The 18,392-nt window shown below is 31.9% G+C and overlaps 1 protein-coding gene across 1 annotated transcript in view; it reads left to right on the forward strand.

The window, feature by feature from the left end:
* LOC124544189 (carbonic anhydrase-related protein 10-like) overlaps positions 1–18,192 on the forward strand; it is a 30,742-nt gene extending 12,550 nt beyond the window's left edge. Inside the window, exons 3-11 of the mRNA XM_047122647.1 lie at positions 2,811–2,861; positions 7,778–7,914; positions 8,605–8,796; positions 12,238–12,333; positions 13,588–13,654; positions 13,774–13,928; positions 16,985–17,116; positions 17,190–17,238; positions 17,710–18,192. Of these exons, the coding sequence (XP_046978603.1) occupies positions 2,811–2,861; positions 7,778–7,914; positions 8,605–8,796; positions 12,238–12,333; positions 13,588–13,654; positions 13,774–13,928; positions 16,985–17,116; positions 17,190–17,238; positions 17,710–17,732 (902 nt within the window). The 3' untranslated portion in view covers positions 17,733–18,192. The remainder of the gene's footprint in view (positions 1–2,810; positions 2,862–7,777; positions 7,915–8,604; positions 8,797–12,237; positions 12,334–13,587; positions 13,655–13,773; positions 13,929–16,984; positions 17,117–17,189; positions 17,239–17,709) is intronic.
* Positions 18,193–18,392: the final 200 nt, after the last annotated feature.

Consider the following 18,392-nt stretch of genomic DNA (forward strand, 5'->3'; position numbering starts at 1 on the left):
GCAATCTTTGCACTGCGCCGCGGGTGCCGCCGATAAGGATTCATCGCTAGCTGCACTTGCCACGCACAGAACACTCAATGCACCGTGAAATAGCCTATTTTCCACGTGATTTTATTTATTTCATTCGTCAATAAAATTGTTCTCCTTCCGTTGTGACTCGCTGTTTCGTAAAGTCGCCATTACTTGAAATGTTACAAACTTTAACTTATTCAGCAAAGCGCTTTAATATGCACCCCATGGCACAAAAAGCAAGTGCAAAACTAAATTAAATTACTTTTAATTCTCGAATGTTCACGAACTTACACTATGAATTTAAAATGCACGAATAAGTACGTTCGATATGTCCCTGACTACTCTTGTTTCCATTCCGTTAAGACTTCTAATTCGAACATTTTTGCGTATAGTTTAGAGTCTATATTGGATTGCGCATTGTTGGTGAGATATATCATATGCCCCACTCAAAACGGAAACTGATTCATTTCCGATGCATGGTTGAAGCTCTTTGTGGAGTTCGTCGGCTGCGAATTGCTCACGTTTTCAACATTTGATTGCGACATCAATGCCATTGAAATATTGTTGTTCGATGCTTGATCGTTTTTCTGCGCTTGTATCGTTACAGATTTTATTCACTTCAAAGTTAAGGTATAGCCTCAATTTCCGAAGGAAATCTAATTCTTCCATACAAAATAATTTCGTATTCCCTTGGGTAGAGCCGGCGCTCTGTCTTGCAGACTCGGTCGAGAGTTAAGACTACAAAACAGACGCTGACTGGCATCTCCCAGGCGGGCACTTTCCTCCGTCACGTAGCAATCGCGTCTGCAAAATGCAACAATGCATAAGAATTCAATCTTATGTTTGTTTCAGAGCATTTGCAGTACTAAACGAGTCGAAATGCGGAATAATTTAAAAGTATTTATTTTAAGACTCTGGAAGTAATCTTGAGTATGAATTAATTTTCAAATACAAGTGAAATAATCTGACAATTTCTCAAATTAATTTACCCAATTTTTTTTTTAATTCTATCCTATAGAAAGAAGAGAAACATAGTGTCATCGCGTCATCGTCAATATATGTCCATAATACGTTTATAACAAAACATAATATGTCGTTTGTTTTAATTAAGCAAATTTTAGTATTTCATAGATCTCCTACAACGTGCCTGCTGTCCCAGGTGTTTGTTTTCGGCGGTAAAGTTACTTTAAGCCGCTGTGAGCTGTATTCACTGGGCTCGTAGGCTCGTAAGCTCGGTTAATGTTATCCATGCTCTTGTATAACAAAGCAATGAAAAAGTCATTAGTTATCGTAACGAACCTTACCCAACTAATAGTGACGTCAGCACTGCGTCTAAAAGGTTAAAGTAATTTACGAAATCGTTCCAATCACAAACTTTAATTCACTGCGAAAACAGTTACTCGAAACATATTATTAACTGAAATAAACGTGAACGTATTCCGTGAGGCAAAAGTTTGTTGAGTAGCATTAAAAGATTAAAAGTCGACAGTTCGCTCAAGCTGTATCGAATCGAAACTGGAAACGATCTCTCGACTCGACTGCGACATATATTTGCAATGCAGGCGGCGCGTCCGTGGCGAACTTCGCCTGGCGAATGCAAAAATTTAAATTAAAAGCATAAATCAGGCGTGTATCGAGTAACTTCGAGATTGGTATACATTTTAACTGTACGCTTTGGGATATGTACGACGATGGATATCGCTTATATATTTTGAAATTTGTTTACTGGTTCAGTTATTATTTTGAATTCAGCGGCGGAAATGCACTACGAAACTGTAATCAAATTAAACATTAATTACAGCTTTGTTAAGACAATTATCAACCGTCCGTTAAGTGAGAATATCTTGTAACAAGAAAAGCTACTTCTTAGATAATTACGGCATAAGAATCTCAATTTAAGTATTTTTGAATTAATTGCTCCGAAATATTATGAGTATCATAATTCTATAATCTTAATTAAGAGAACTTCAGAACGCTCAAATTAGAAATTTTAATCTCCTGAAAATCCGTCTCTCGTGAGTTGGTGTAGTCCGTGAAGTTGAAATATTTACGTTTTTAAGGTAAAAATTATTCGTGTTTTAATTTTATCTCTGCTCTGGAGTGGTGAGTCACGGAGAGTTGCCACAATAATAATAAAATTAACTAATATTACGACTTGGTATTTAAAATAATACTCTTATTATAATTATGTCATAGGTTTTAATGCAAATATAATAACGGACACTTTTATGTTTTGCACATTGTTTCGGAAACAAAAAAGGCGACGAAATAATCGACATAACGATTTGAGAACAATTGAAGTGTACAACGTCGCCTCGTCAAGGAAAATGTTTTGTTTCGAAAGAAGACCGCTTTTCCGCTTCATTGGCTTATTTATTTCATTTCATTATGATTTTTTGTTAGTAACGTAAAAGTGAAATAGAAACATAAAAATAAATTTAGAGTTCATTTTGTTATTGTTTATTTATTTTTTTGGTACATAGTTTTCATGTTTAGGTATTTTTTTGTTTTTTTGTCTATCGTATAACGGAGTATTATTTAATTAATTAATAAATCCAAAACATAAAGTGTACACATCAGTTTTCTAACAAAATATACAAAATATTATTACGAAGTAGTTGTTACTACAATTAGAAAAATAATAATAATTAAGCTTAAGTAAAGTTGTGACGACGTAATACTTTTAAACTTCTTAAGTCAGAAAATGTAAATTGTATTAAAACAAAGGTTATACAAGAAATGTTAAGAGCAATGTTCATAACGAAAGTGCAGTTAATTAGACTTGGTTTTGATTGCAGCCGTCAGCGGCGTCAGCTGGGAGGAATGGTGGACCTACGACGGTATTTCAGGTGAGCACGACACTTTGATATTATATTTATTACTAGCTAAACCTGCAGCTTTACCCACGCGATTTTAAAACTGAATTTATATCACACCAACCATCACCACCTTTATAAAACGTCCAGGAGTGGATATAAAAGTAGCTTATTTAATTTCCCAATAATTGAAATATTGGGTATACTGATTTTCATCTTAATCGGTTGAGCAGTTTAACCGTGAAGAAGAAACAAGCAAAGTTACTTTCGCATATATAATATTAGTATAGGCATATACTTGTATGCATCTTATATATTACTTATTAATGTTGTGAAAATACGTGTTAGAAAAACTTAATGAAAAATATTTCACACATTCGAAATTCAAGTTTGAAACGATAATAATGGGTTTATTTCAAAGCAAACATTTATTATTTATATCAGATAATCATTCATATATTAAGAACTTAATTATGTGTATTTAATATATTATAAACACATTTAAATTGAATCAAGCAAAGCTGTTATTTTATAACAGCATAATAACACTCTGTGAATTGATTTATTTTTTCAAATCATTGAATATTATATTAGCGATTCTCGCCTTTATCTCGTTAGCTTGGAGTCGAAACAGTGAGTAAAGAATTTGACGTCATGGAAATAATTTTACAGACTTTTACGGACACCCACCTGTCTGGCGTCAACTCTCCTTGGGAATGTTTTTGTTGTGTGGGGATCTGTTACCCACTATTATACTTGGTGACTTTGAAATAAACCATCGAGTTAGGTACCACCCACTACCGACAAACAGCAAAACTTATTATTGATATATTCCCTTTGTATAAAACATAATGGTGAGTGTTAACACATTAGTTAATAACTTCGGTGACACAAGATTTCTTAATTGTGGTGATGGTGACCACTTGCCATGACGTGGCACAAACTACCTATTTAAAATAAAAATATCTCAACTATATTTTTACACTTGCGTACTCTATTAATGGGTGTGCTTCACAAAAATACCCCTTAGTGAACTTAAACGGCCCCCGCGGATTGAAATAAATTGACTTTGTTCCACACATTGGAAACCGCGCAGAAATAAACATAAATAAGGTTTTATTTAATTATTATCATCTTAACAATTATTGTTATCAACTTTTAGTCTTAATTACGTGACTGAATATCATTGTTAGTTGAAGTAGTTCCATAAAAATGCAATTGAATTAAAATGACCGAGCATAATCATGTTTTAATGGTGTTCCGAAATATATATGTCGTTCACTGAAGGAGTCGTCTTGAGAAAATGCATTAATAACACAGCAACTAGGATAGAACGATATAAGCTTTCAACTCGTAACAGATATAGCTCTATATTTATTAAAGTAGTAGATCGGTATTATAACAGAAGATGTTATAGATTATGTAACTACGATCAAGATTTTTTTTAAATGTTATTAATGTATATTTTACACTATACTGACATACTGGGTCAATGATTATGTTGCATAACGTAGTTATTTGAAACCAATTAACTTTCGATCGAAAGAGTAAAGGTACGGAACCGGCGGGCCACGTTTGTTGATTTGGGGTCACATTGAAAATCTCAATCGAATGACCTACCCCAAATCCGAAAATATTTCGTTTGTGAACCGTATCAATTTCTCTGTGCCGATAACATTTTTGCCAGTTTACGTGACATGAAATTTATACGGGCGATTTATCTTGCATTCATATTGCGTTACTCGCAAAATTGTGAGGTGTGTTATCGCATCACTCGGCTACAGATATTTCATATTATGGTCTTACTTGAATTTTATCATTCGAATTATTCTGTCAATATTTTACGCCCAGATTATCTTTGACTCTTATGCCGATTCGTCATCCCTTATTATATCCAAGTAATTCTAAACATACAGGCAAAAAAATGCAAAATTTTAAATTTACAAACACATTTTTTTTATTAAGTTATTCTACTGATAAAATTTAAATTTAATAGATTAGCAAACAAGCGTTCAAATGTATTGAGCAAACATTGGCCGCGGTTTTCGAAGTCCAGAATCGATGTTGCGTGCGGTAGAGCCCCATCCCTTCTAATATTCAGGCCCATTAGTAATCGTGCTTACGATACTTTGCCTCTCTTTTTTGATAACGTTTGCTATGACAGTAATATCGTTTCGACATTATCTCATGTTCCATCTCTTTCGTATATATTAATTTTGTTATTAGCTTATCTCGTTTCAGATCTATTATTATTATTTAATTTGTCTTCGTGTAAACGCAATAGTGAGGCTTTGTGTGTAAACTTATTATATCTATATTACAATTATTATCGATGCTACGTTTTAAACAATATATGTCCAAATGCGTGCAAGTGCAGCAACATATATAAACTGAAGGGCTATTATAATAATATAAAATAGACAGACATAAACATAAACATAACAAAAAAAATACCCTTATAAATTATGACGTAAACGTAAATCGTTGCAATTAGTGTTTAAAAAAAGATTAGGGAGGTAGCAAGCGGTTTGCGGTCACATTTCCTCTAATAGTGTAGCGAGAACACTGTCGCTGACGTAATTACAGTTTTTACACAGCCACGTGAACCTTGCCAAAAAAATTTACCCTAACCTACAGTAGCTGCAAGCCATAAAGTGAATGTTACCACAACCGCTGCGTCGCTGTTTGTACAGCTAATACAAATACATGGTTATATTGGTCGCAATGTTTAAGTAACTGTTATGTGATACCTAATTAGATAAATGTTTTAATTTTTATTTTTAGTACATTTTAAATGTAAAACAGTGTGTGTTTTATTTTAGTAGTTCTTTTTACGACCTTTTAAATTTATTTGTGCATTTAAAAAACCTTTTAAACGTAGTTTATAGGTGACCACAAAAGATTCCTCCCCAAAAGAGGGGACCACTCAATAGAGATTAAAAAAACATAATCCCTACCTGTTAACTATTGTTATCTGTGTTGTTATAGTAAAATAGAAGTATGTCATGCCTTACGAAAAGAAGAGAAAGAAAAAGGCTCCTCTAAATCCTGCCCTGTCGAAACAAATCCTTCAATCAAAAAGACAAAATCGTGTTAATATATATCATTGATAACCAATTAATTAGGACTAGGTTTTATAGATATATATTTGTATATTGCATTTAAATATTTTGGAAGTTTTAATTCCCAAGTAGAATTTAATCAACACAACGCAATATTCTTCGGCCCCTTTTTATCTTTCATAAAAGCGATGCCAAAAAAACACACTTAACGCGTGGCCATAAAGTAGGCGTGACCGCAACCACTGCGCCGGCTTACTCGTGCAATTTTCAAGGTCATAAATAATAAAAACGTGAACGCTATCCAAAGCACTTTGGCCACTTTCGTACAATTTTCTCCATATTGAAATACCGAATATGAACGTTAACTTGATTTTATTACCAGCGCCGGGCTAAGCAATTAGAAATAATAATATTTATACATGTATGAAATATATGCTAGCGATTAATCGTATTATGATAAATAAAACACTATTTTTAATTGGTTGCGGTCACCGTGTGAATGCGCCTTTATGACGCTTTGACAGTACAATAATTAACAGAACATTTTGGTTTCAACTGATTACAACGGACTGCGTAGGCATGAAACATGCTAGGTACACCGAACACGTCATGCTGAACATCCACTATTTGATGATATATTTTATAATAATGCTCCCTTTCAATTTGTTTTGATTCACTCATTAAACAATTCAGTGTTCCTGTTGATGTTTCAAAAATTAAGCTTATGTTATAAATTTAACAGGAATTTATGTTATTCATCGTATACATTATATATGCAATTTCAAATAATACACATATATATTAAATTGATAAAAAATAAGATCACTATTTTCTGTTAAATATGGCCGTGTTGACATTCGTTTTATATAAGTATATATTTATTAAGTTATTGTTGTATAGCTTGTCGTTATAGCTTTATAATTATACATACTACAAGCATATTATATCTACATACACAAAACGCAAGATGCTATAGATAGCTACGGCTAAGTCGGCCTGTTTTAACTCGGTTTGTATCCACTAAGCCCAGCGATACCCTCTGCGTCTTTGAGAGACTACGATCGTTTACGCATGCTGGCTACCGTGACATCCGACTGCTGTCTATGCAGGCTACCAATTTACTGTTGTACCTAATGCCGTTTTGAACAATCTAATAATTTCTTATGTACCTTTTTAACATATATATTTAGTTGTGTGTAGTTTATTATTAATATACTGTAATATTAGTCTACTTAAATTATAGTTATTATCTCTTAACTATTAATTCTATTTGCACTTACCAGTTCTCTCGTCTTAAGTTCCTGTCACCATAGGTTGTCTGTGAGAGATCGCTATAAGCGATAAGACCGCCTTTGCGCACCATTTGTTGATTTTTGTCTCTCTATTACCCATTTTCGTGTAATGTGTTGTGCAATAAAGTATTTTAAATAAATAAAAATATATAATATGTGATTGAAGTGTAATAAATAAATTAAATGTCCTTTATTTTCATAAATGATTAAAAAGTGTGGAATTAATAGATAGCTGTTGACTTCCAGGCAGGATATATTAATTTAAATAATTGTATTAACTAACATGACTTTGTATTTTTTAAATGATGAAAAATAGTAACTACTGAATTTCTTGCCGGTTCTTCTCGGGAGAATCTACTTTCCAAACCGGTGGTAACTTCACTTAATTGTTAAATGACGATTCAAAAGTGCCTGTAAAAGCCCACTTGAATAAAGTTTATTTAGATTTTTGATTGGATAATAAACTATATAACAATTAATAATGTGATCTTTAGTAAAATTTGTTGCAGTTCATTAATTAATCTTATGTATTATGTTCTTAATTAGCGAACTAAACTAGTCTATGGTGCACGATTAACGAATCTTATTTCCACAGGTCCAGCGTTCTGGGGTCTTATCAACCCCGAGTGGTCGCTATGCAACAAGGGGCGCAGGCAGTCCCCGGTGAACCTCGAACCGGAAAAGCTGCTATTCGATCCCAATCTTCGATTTCTGCATATAGATAAACATAGAGTAGGTTCACATATATACTATAATATACTATATATAATATTGAATATTTTAATAATATTTAAATTATCTTCCTTTTTAAAAATAAGACGTTAGACAAATAACAAAAGTTGTTTATGCAGATTTAATAATTATTAAATAGTACAAAACAAAGTCGCTTAGCGCTGTCTGTCCCTATGTATACTTAGATCTTTTAAGTGACATAGAGAATTTTGATGCGGTTTTTTTCAAAAGATTGGTTAAAAAAGAAGGTTTATATGTACGATATATACACACTGTAACAGATAAAAATTGATTATTTTAGAGTTTAGAGACTATAATGTTATATGTAAATAAACATATTTTTTGCACTTACATCGCAAACGCTGGCTGAAATCTACAAAATATATCAAAATAACGTACTACAGTATTGTACTTCTTAAAAAGGCTACCAAATAAATCCCTTATGGTATAGGTTTATCTCTTTTTCAACCCACAATATACATTTTTTATCTTTTACTTTTTTAAGTTACTGATCATGATAATTATCAGATACTTATCATGATTCTATCGGTGTAATGTACAATTAAAAGATCCTTTCAATCCATCCAAAGAATGAAAGCAATTAAAAAAGATTCATGATTAATATAAAAGTTAACATATAGCAGTTAATACAACTATACACAATAAAGTAATGAAAATTTATTTGTACAGATTAACGGTCTGATCAGCAACACTGGTCATTCGGTCATCTTCACCGTGGAGAACGAGACTCGTCATCATATCAACATCACCGGCGGACCTCTCTCCTACAAATATCAATTTCATGAGATTCACATACACTATGGACTGCACGATCAATTTGGATCTGAGCATGCTATCAACGGATATTCGTTCCCTGCCGAGGTAAGTTGAAATCTATTTGTTTATTTATATATATAATTTACAATAAGTGCTAAGATTATATAATAATTCACAGCGTTATAAAATCCGGCATGTATATCTAAAACAAGCCTAGGCATGTACCTATTTAATGTGTAATTTTTAATTCAGATCTCAGTAATTTATGAATCGACTTGGATAATTATTTTCAGATATATTATAGTTAATTTTTAAATTTACCACTCAACAGGTTTCTCCAACTTATTATGACCATTTGTACAAAAGTTCGTCAATATCATTATCATGACATAGTATAAAACAAAGTCGCTTACCGCTGTCTATGCCTATGTATGCTTAGGTATATACAATTACGCAACGAATTTTGATGCGATTTTTTTTTATTTTCTTTTAATATACAATACATACCCATTTTTAAATGACGTTCTAATTGTTGTTTAATAATTATTTTTTGTAAGACTGCTTTGTTTAAGTTACTTGATCATTGTCGAGTTTGTTAACTACCTGTTCTTACATTATAGATGGTACCAATTAATCCAATTAATTAATGTGTTTCCCTTAATCACGCAGGCAAGATATTTTGTATCGGGTATAGTCAGGTTTCGATTTATTTAAAGTTTAAAGCAATTTGTTTAATTTAAATATAACTATAACAGAACCATGTATGTTTTTTAAATTTTAGCATTTAAATAAGTTTCTGTGGGAGTAAAAGATATATGTTTTGATTTTTTTTTGTTATTTTCACGAATAGCGTACCATTAAATGAAGGTATTTGCAATGCTGGTTACCAAAAAGCTTCTTATCCATATACCAGTAATTATTAATACTTACACACACATTCGAAAATAACAAATAAATTGAGTTAATAAAAGTAAAGGTTACTTTTAATTATCTACAAAATGTAAATATATACCAATGCTGACGATTCTATAGGAATTTTGGGTATTTACAAATTTTCCATTCAAAGCTTTAGTATATCTGTTACAGTTATATTATGTTCGCCTGAAAAGCACTCGGACAGGTGATTTTCCATCTATGCTGACCTATAAAGCCACTATTAAATAGCCTCTAATAAACAAACTACAATACCGGAGGCTACGATCATTTTAAGGCTATCATCATCATATCTGCAATTAAATTCAACAAACTAAACCGCCTCTATCAGTACGTACTGTAATTGACTAAATTATATCTCGTAATCTCCAACATATATAATATAATCTACAAAGTACGCTAAATATATCTTCTATACATACATATAATAAAATTGAAATGTCTGTATGTAATATTAAAATAGCCCTTTTTTACTCAATGTATCTCATAAGTATGTACATGTACATGGTGCACATATCAAAATAATTTTTTTTAACATATTTCGTCTGTCTGTCTATTTGTTTCGGCTAATCTCTGCAACGACTAGACCGATTTTGATGGGACTTTGAACTGATACAATAAGGAGTAACGTAGCCTACAATAATATATTTGTTGTTAAATTCAAACGTGTACAAGGTCGCGGGCAGAGCTAGTGTAACAGAAGAATAAATTATAACAAAAGATATAAAGAATTTATAGATTTTTGGAGATCTGTATTAAAATAACCTTGGAACTATTGCGTAGTATTTAAGGTTCTGACAACATAATAATTCTATATCTATCTCTCTCTATATAGGCCAGCTTATATTGGTTATTTATAACTTCTCTTTGTTTTTCTTCATCTCATTGCCGTCATCGTCAATATGTATAACAGACGGTCAGGCCGAGCAAAACACAGGCCATTCGAAAACCAATATCCCTTGTTATATAATTAGTCGATATTCATTGGAATATTGTAGGCACGTCTAAGTTCACCAAGTAAACAGAGGGAAGATGCGCACTAATTGATTGCAGCACACGTATGCAAACATTTACACCTACAATAAATACGCTTCTAAATTATACGCTACGCCAACACACTACGAACGCACGCAATTTACTGTACAAACGTATTGAGTGCCTACAATTCCTTAATGACCTATTATATTGACAGGTTAATGCATTGTAAAATAACTAAAACGCTTGTATTATACTCTCAGCAATAATTATCAAATGCGATGCGTGCTACGAAGTAACGAAGCGCCTCGGACTTGAATAAGTATTCAAACCTACATGTTTGCCGCTCATAAATTACCTTCTAAGCTAACGAAGTAATCCAACGTTTCATTATATACGTCTGAGTTAATTTATTTATAAATCGTTTCATGGATTTATTGGTAATGCGAACGATTTTTTTGTAGAAACTTAACAAAGAAAACGTAACAGATGTTTTCACACATAGGCCGTGCGTTCCCCTCGAGGCGCCCAAATCCCTAATGTAATCCCGAAGAACGACTGCGAGTCAACTCAAGCGTACCTCCTATTTATTTATGTGACAAATTCTTACACAGCCACGTTAAATCCAAAATCATGTGCTTATTCTTGAAAGGATTTATATTTTTATCCACGCACTTTATTAAGGGAAGGGTTTTTTTTTTGTTATAAATATTTTGAATAAAATATTCTATCGAGATTTTATAATACCTACAAAAATATCTCACAGTGTTTATATTTAGTTCTAACATATTGTTATTACTAAAGTTCTAAAATAACTATGAATTTTAACCGAGTGCAAAAAGGAAGTGTCTCTGTTCTCTCCGTATGATTGTAAGCACGCGATCGTTTTATAAACTACATGACTGATTTTTATGATTCTTTCACTATCGTAATCTACATAGCAGTTAGAATATTCTAGTAGTATGCTTATCGTACATATATATGTATCTTTATAAAATAAATATCATTGACATAGTTAGTTCATTAAAAAAACGCAATTTAAGGACATAGTATCTTAGTTCAATAGATTGATGGCTTCTCGACGAGGTTAATATATCTCAAAATAAAATATTCATTGGTGGTGGTGACCATAAAGTAGCCCATTGCCTGGTTATCCATCCATCTTGGGAGACATATTGAATAGTTAAATTTTTTTATTTAAAGTAAAAAAAAAAAGTAAAGTAACAGCCTGTAAATTCCCACTGCTGGGCTAAAGGCCTCCTCTCCCTTTGAGGAGAAGGTTTGGAACATATTCCACCACGCTGTTCCAATGCGGGTTGGTGGAATGCACATGTGGCAGAATTTTGATGAAATTAGACACATGCAGGTTTCCTCACGATGTTTTCCTTCACCGCCGAGCACGAGATGAATTATAAAGACAAATTAAGCACATGAATCAGCGGTGCTTGCCTGGGTTTGAACCCGCAATCATCGGTTAAGATGCACGCGTTCTAACCACTGGGCCATCTCGACTCGAAATTTTTTTATTTGAGTCAGTATAATTTGTGTTATTTTTTAGCTTATATTTTAATTCCATTATTGTGATGGAATAACTCATGTTATTTTATGATGTAATAAATATTTTAAACTTTGTTGCAGATTCAAATATTTGGTTTCAATTCACAGCTCTATTCGAATTTCTCAGAAGCTCTACACAAAGCTCAAGGAATTGTATCAATATCTTTACTACTACAGGTAAGCTAATATTCAATTTTATTGAAAGTAATAATGTTATAAGTCTAAATAAATAACACATTAATTAAATTTGTTAACATTCCATATTTAAATTTTGAAAAACAATTTTGCAGCCTATAATTAAAAAAAGAACAAATTATTAGTTATCTATTCGCAGTGAAATGCGGTGTAACGTTGTTATCGATGAACCGTTATCAATGGGCCGCACCTATCCATCGCTTCCACCCAAACTGGGGTAGTTAATTAAGTAAATTGGAATTTTCTGCGCGGCATTGGATTAGCTGGAGCTATTAGTTCAAATTAAGAACTGTCTGAACTATGATATAAAAATATGGATCGCTTTTACAACGATATTGCTTTCAATAATTACTTCATTCTATATGATAGTATTATTAATTTCTAGTTTCCTTTGTTTCATTTTAAATTCGCGTCACCATAGCTACAATATAAATGATTCCTATATTCGATACTCTCTGATTCTTTAATTATAGTGCAATATCGAAGGCAATTATTATGAACATGAGACGAGATTACATTACTTTTATTTTCATTAAATTTATGAAATATACGTCCTCTAATCTATAAACATACGTATTAAAAGTTTTAATCTATCTTTTTTAATATGCTTTATTTTATTACTTTATACGTAATATAAAATGAAACGTGTGTTTATATATTTTCGTTCACAACCCAATATAGGTCAAGTAATAAATTCTGCATGCTAATATTATCTTTGACTACGTACACAATTAATCCGGGGCAATTAGTTGCGTGGATTTTACACTGTTTGCAAGACAGTTTTCTTATAGCGTTATAAAGTATTCGATCGTTTACGAGTCCTTAATGAAGGCGGACTGTTGTCCCAAGGGGTGTTTGCGAGTACGTTCATATTTCCACGAGCTAGCACGCTATATGAAACATGCAAAAGCCAGCGATTTTCACACGGCTATCTACTGAGTTACCTACGAGTTTCTAACTCTCCCTTAACTTGTTTGTATTATAATTGAATTCCGTACAGTATATTTGTTATTCAAGTTCATAACGTTTGTTTATTTTTCTCTTAATACTAGATTAAACTTATGAGCTGTATTATTGTGTTTGCTTTGATGTAATTATACTAAATTAATATGACATTCAATATGCAATTAGTAATGTAAATTATATCAATATCCACTTCTCATGTAAATTGATTAATTATGAATTAAGGTTTAAAAAGTATTGCGTCTAATATTGGTTTAAAACTATTTGTTGCAGCTCGGCGATTTGTCAAATCCAGAACTGAGAATATTAACAGAGGAATTAGAAAATATAAAATATGGAGGTATAATCACGCTATTTAATATTACTAAATATATTTTTTTAAATTAATGATTATTTAAGCAAACTATGATAAATAAAGCTAAATCTACTCGAATAAACAATATAATTATATTTCATTAGGGGCAGAAATGCCAGTCAACCGTCTGTCTGTCCGAGGGTTACTGCCCGACACGGACTATTATATGACATACGACGGCTCCACCACTGCGCCCGCCTGCTACGAGACTGTTACATGGATCATTATTAACAAACCCATTTACATCACTAAGCAGCAGGTAAATTAATCTATTGTATCTCAACAGACATCTTATAAATTGTACATATTGCATAAACGTTTGAGGGTTTTCCATGTATGTCGGTTTCGTTTTCGTACAACGTTATATCGTTCATAGTCCTCACTGTGTGAAACGTAAAGTTATTTTTTACTCTGCTATTACTTTATTTCAACACTAATCGAAATAATTAACTTGTTACATAAAGTCATTATTTAGTTTGGGAATGTGTTAAACTAATCAGTAGAATTATAATTTTTGACGACCTCCGTGATCGAGTAGTGTATACACCAGTTTTATGGGTACGCCACTCCAAAGCTCCGGGTTTGATTCTTGAAATCGATGTAAAAAAAGTTCACTAATTTTTTGTGTCGTCTTGGGTCTGGGTGTCGTCGCCGATAGTTACTTCAGATTTTCATAACACAAGTGCTTCAGATACTTACATTGGGATCAGAGTTATGTTTGTGATGTTGTCCAATATTTATTTTTTGTATTTATAATATAGGAAAAAACTCTGAAGTCATGAATGGACACGATAGTGAAATTTAAGTATAGTTATAGTATATAAAGTATTTAAAAGATACATAACATTACACGATTGAGATACGAAAATTATTCTAAAAGAATAACAAACTGGGGTATTATTGTGACTTGCCTTTGAGAGGTAGATATGTTTTGTCTCCCTCCTCTATAGATAATATTCAGAACATTAATTTATTTAGTTCGTCTTGTATTCAGTGGCGAAAATGACGCCCGGGTTGATTAAATTATCTCTCTGCTTACATTGAAATAATTAATTAGCAATATTTAATTACCTTTACCTATATACTTTCAAGTTCTATGTAATTGTGTGTTCATAGATTAGTAGAAATTGCGGTAAACAAACATAAATACATTATTATATATGAAATAATTAATTAGCAATATTTAATTACCTTTACCTATATACTTTCAAGTTCTATGTAATTGTGTGTTCATAGATTAGTAGAAATTGCGGTAAACAAACATAAATACATTATTATATAAGTGTGACTGTAATGATTGACTATATGAACATGCGTGCTACAAAGCTGTTTGGATATTTAATGAACCTGCCTACATCCTAACTACCTCATAACAACAAAGCATAACTTAAAGATTAAGTCGTATTATTTGTACGCGCCTTATTAAACAATGTTTGTTTACGTCACAGTATCATTTAAATATGGAAGGATGCCCATAAAAGGTCAATTCTAAATTTAAATACACATTGGATTACGGAAATTTATTAATTTTTAAAGGTCAACGCAATTATTTCGATAGCGCTCGGACAGTCATTTAATAGCAGCATATATTCGAACCCTTAATACTTGAAGCTGAAGTTACTCAAAATTTTAACTCGACGTTGCTACGTTTATACGAGCCGGTACTTGTAAATCAAACTGAAAACCTGTTCACTGCTCATGTTTGCATGCATCAGTATAACGGTAATAATATTCATAAGCAAAGACCCGACTGCGGCTTGCACTCGAAATTAAGAAGGGTAGCTAAATATACCATATTAACGCATATTTATTTAATTAAGTTTACAACATAAATATTACAAACCTGAATACCTATCGACCAATTTGTAAGGGTGCAGATACCGAGATATTGAGTTCGAATACGTAGGTGGGTCGCTAAAAATATTAAGTTTATCATGATGTTCTTAAAAAATAACTCTTTAAAGCATAAGACCGCTCCTTATTACTGCTTATAATTAGTATATAAATTATCGTTTTAATACCCTATGTAACAAAAATATGTTTGAAGAAAAACATCAAAATAAAATGTCAAAATGAACAATCTCGTCTCAAAAATTATATATTCATAAAAGGAAAAAAATGAAATCATTTCACGAAAAATATTATAGGTATATTAGATTATCTAAAGGAAAGTTCTTAGGTATCTTTAATGAAAATATTTAATCAGATAAAAAGTATGAGTAGATATATAGCCGGCCGCTGACACATCTAGCGTGTGAGGTACTCGCTAAGTCCGTGAACCGGCCCGCAGTTGAGGCCAGCGTAATAACATTTTCATTTGTGCTCATGCTACAATAAACAACTCACGTCCCTCGCCTTTAGACAAAGACTCCACCGTGAGTTATGTACGTGTTAAAAGTAAACTGAAAGTGCCGCGTTGTACGGCTGTTATTATAAATCATTGTTTATGTTTTCCGTTTGTTGGTAGGGAAATTAAGTGCTAGTGGAAACTGCTGGCAATCTTGCGGCTAGTTCGCCGAGTCTTACGCCGCTCCCCAAGTTTGTCACTTTCGATTTCCAATCTGTTCGAATCCAAACGGAAATACGAATTTATTTTGTATCTCAAAATTATATATAAATAAAAGTTTCGTTGCAGATTACTTGCACAAGAGATATAAAGTGGGAAATTATGCTTAAGACAATGAAGCGATAATAGAGCTGTAGGGAATCCTTTCAGCAATCTACGATTCTTAGCTTTTAGGTGATGTCTATAATCACAATCAAACGGTTTAATACGGCGTAAACAGCGATGAGAATGATAGCGGCTCGCGTGCGCCGGGCCAGTTAATCCCGCCGCGTCCGCTATACCAACACTACTATATATAAAAGAAGTTTCAATTTACCTGAAATCGTTTTATTTCTGAAACACAAATGAGTTTGAAACAATAGCGTATGTTTTCAGTACCTGCAAATTTAGATCTAATATGTTGAAAAGTTTCATGAAATTTTGTAAATGTTTGCAAATATGTACTGAGCTAAATAATATGTATTTTGATTTAGAATATGAGAAGATACAAATTAATTTACTAAAATGAGATCGGACGAAATATTTGGTAATCGATTTTGCATTGGTTAATTATGCACTTAAATAATTTGATTAATTTACAATGTGCCATAGTAATATAACCGTGATGTGAACAACTGAAATTTATACATCTCTCGCGAAACGGTTTACATTTAACACAAATAGAGTTGTATAAAGCTCTTTTGCAAATTTGAAAAGTTAGTCAGTGTTCCACTAACTGTGTGGTTAATTAAATTTATGTGTAACTTTAGCTGCATGCCCTACGGCGATTGATGCAAGGCGACGCGAGGCACCCAAAAGCCCCGCTAGGAAACAACTTCAGACCTCCTCAACCGCTGCACCACCGGGCAGTCAGGACTAACATTGACTTTGATCTTAGCAAGGTAATTAAAACGATTTTATGGATATGAAGTTCTTTTGTTTCGACTTGCATATTAAAAAATAAATTGTTTTCAGTATCCTGGTAAGACTTGTCCCAGCATGCATCGAGATATGCATTACAAAGGTATGATTAATTTTAATGATCGTCATTCGCTATAGTGTGTGTTTTTTTTTTCATTTAATTCTGTCTCTAATTTAATCCCAAGTTCGCGGACAATTGTTAAAATGTTTAACAATTGTCCGCGAATATTTTTGTCAGATTATCAATGTTTTTTTCGTCTTATTAACAATATATTCTTTATTTTCCACATTGATTCCTTGCATTCTTATTGTGTGAGGATATAATTACTCAACAAATCTATACCATTAGATAACAGTAGTACATGCACGCGTTGAACTAAAACTTGTTCTAACTTGTAATGTATACGCATTGAATAATGATTAATCGAAAAAAAAAAAACGTATAGTAAAATATATTATTCGATTTAATCATAAATCGAATAAAGTACTCTAGAAGTATTCAAATAAAAATATTATAATTTCTCTTATAAAAAGAAGAAAATACATCACATTAATCTTCGTATTTCCCTTTCAGCTAAAAGCTGGACACAGTATTGAAGAAATATTCGGCTACTGTAGGCGTTCATCTATAGAAACATGAAATATGTGTAGACAAAAATAATTTCTAAGTCTTTGTATATAAAATTTTGTACAGCCTTGTTAAACTATATCGCTTATGAAAAGAGCTAATTGTGTACTTTACGTAGGTATTACAGTGTATTATAAATTATAGTGCTTAAGTAACATTATGATATATTAGATAAATTATTATTATAGAAATTTTATAGGCTCGTGTGTATTATTGTTGATTATGAAAAAATTGTAATTTAGAACAGATATTTTCCGATAGATTATTCAGAACATGCCTCTCGCTGTCTATCCATTGTACTTTAGTACCTTATAGAATTAGATTAGTCATAAAATTTAACACAATGTTAACGGGTTTGTATCCTTTATTACTATTAATAACTAAAACCGCTGATGATTATAATATATTTATTTGAAAATAAAAAATAATATAATTATTAATATTTATTTATATCTTAAAATATTATTGACCTTATTAATTTATACCGTAGGTAGAACTATTATATTTATTACATAATCATTCTAAGTAAATAATCAAACCAAATATACATATTTAAAAATTGAAATTAAGCCATATCATTCTTATATATAAAATGTAAATGGGTTTCAAACTTATAATAAATAAATTTA

This window comes from Vanessa cardui, chromosome 4 (genome assembly GCF_905220365.1).
Source record: "Vanessa cardui chromosome 4, ilVanCard2.1, whole genome shotgun sequence".
Taxonomy (NCBI): domain Eukaryota; kingdom Metazoa; phylum Arthropoda; class Insecta; order Lepidoptera; family Nymphalidae; genus Vanessa; species Vanessa cardui.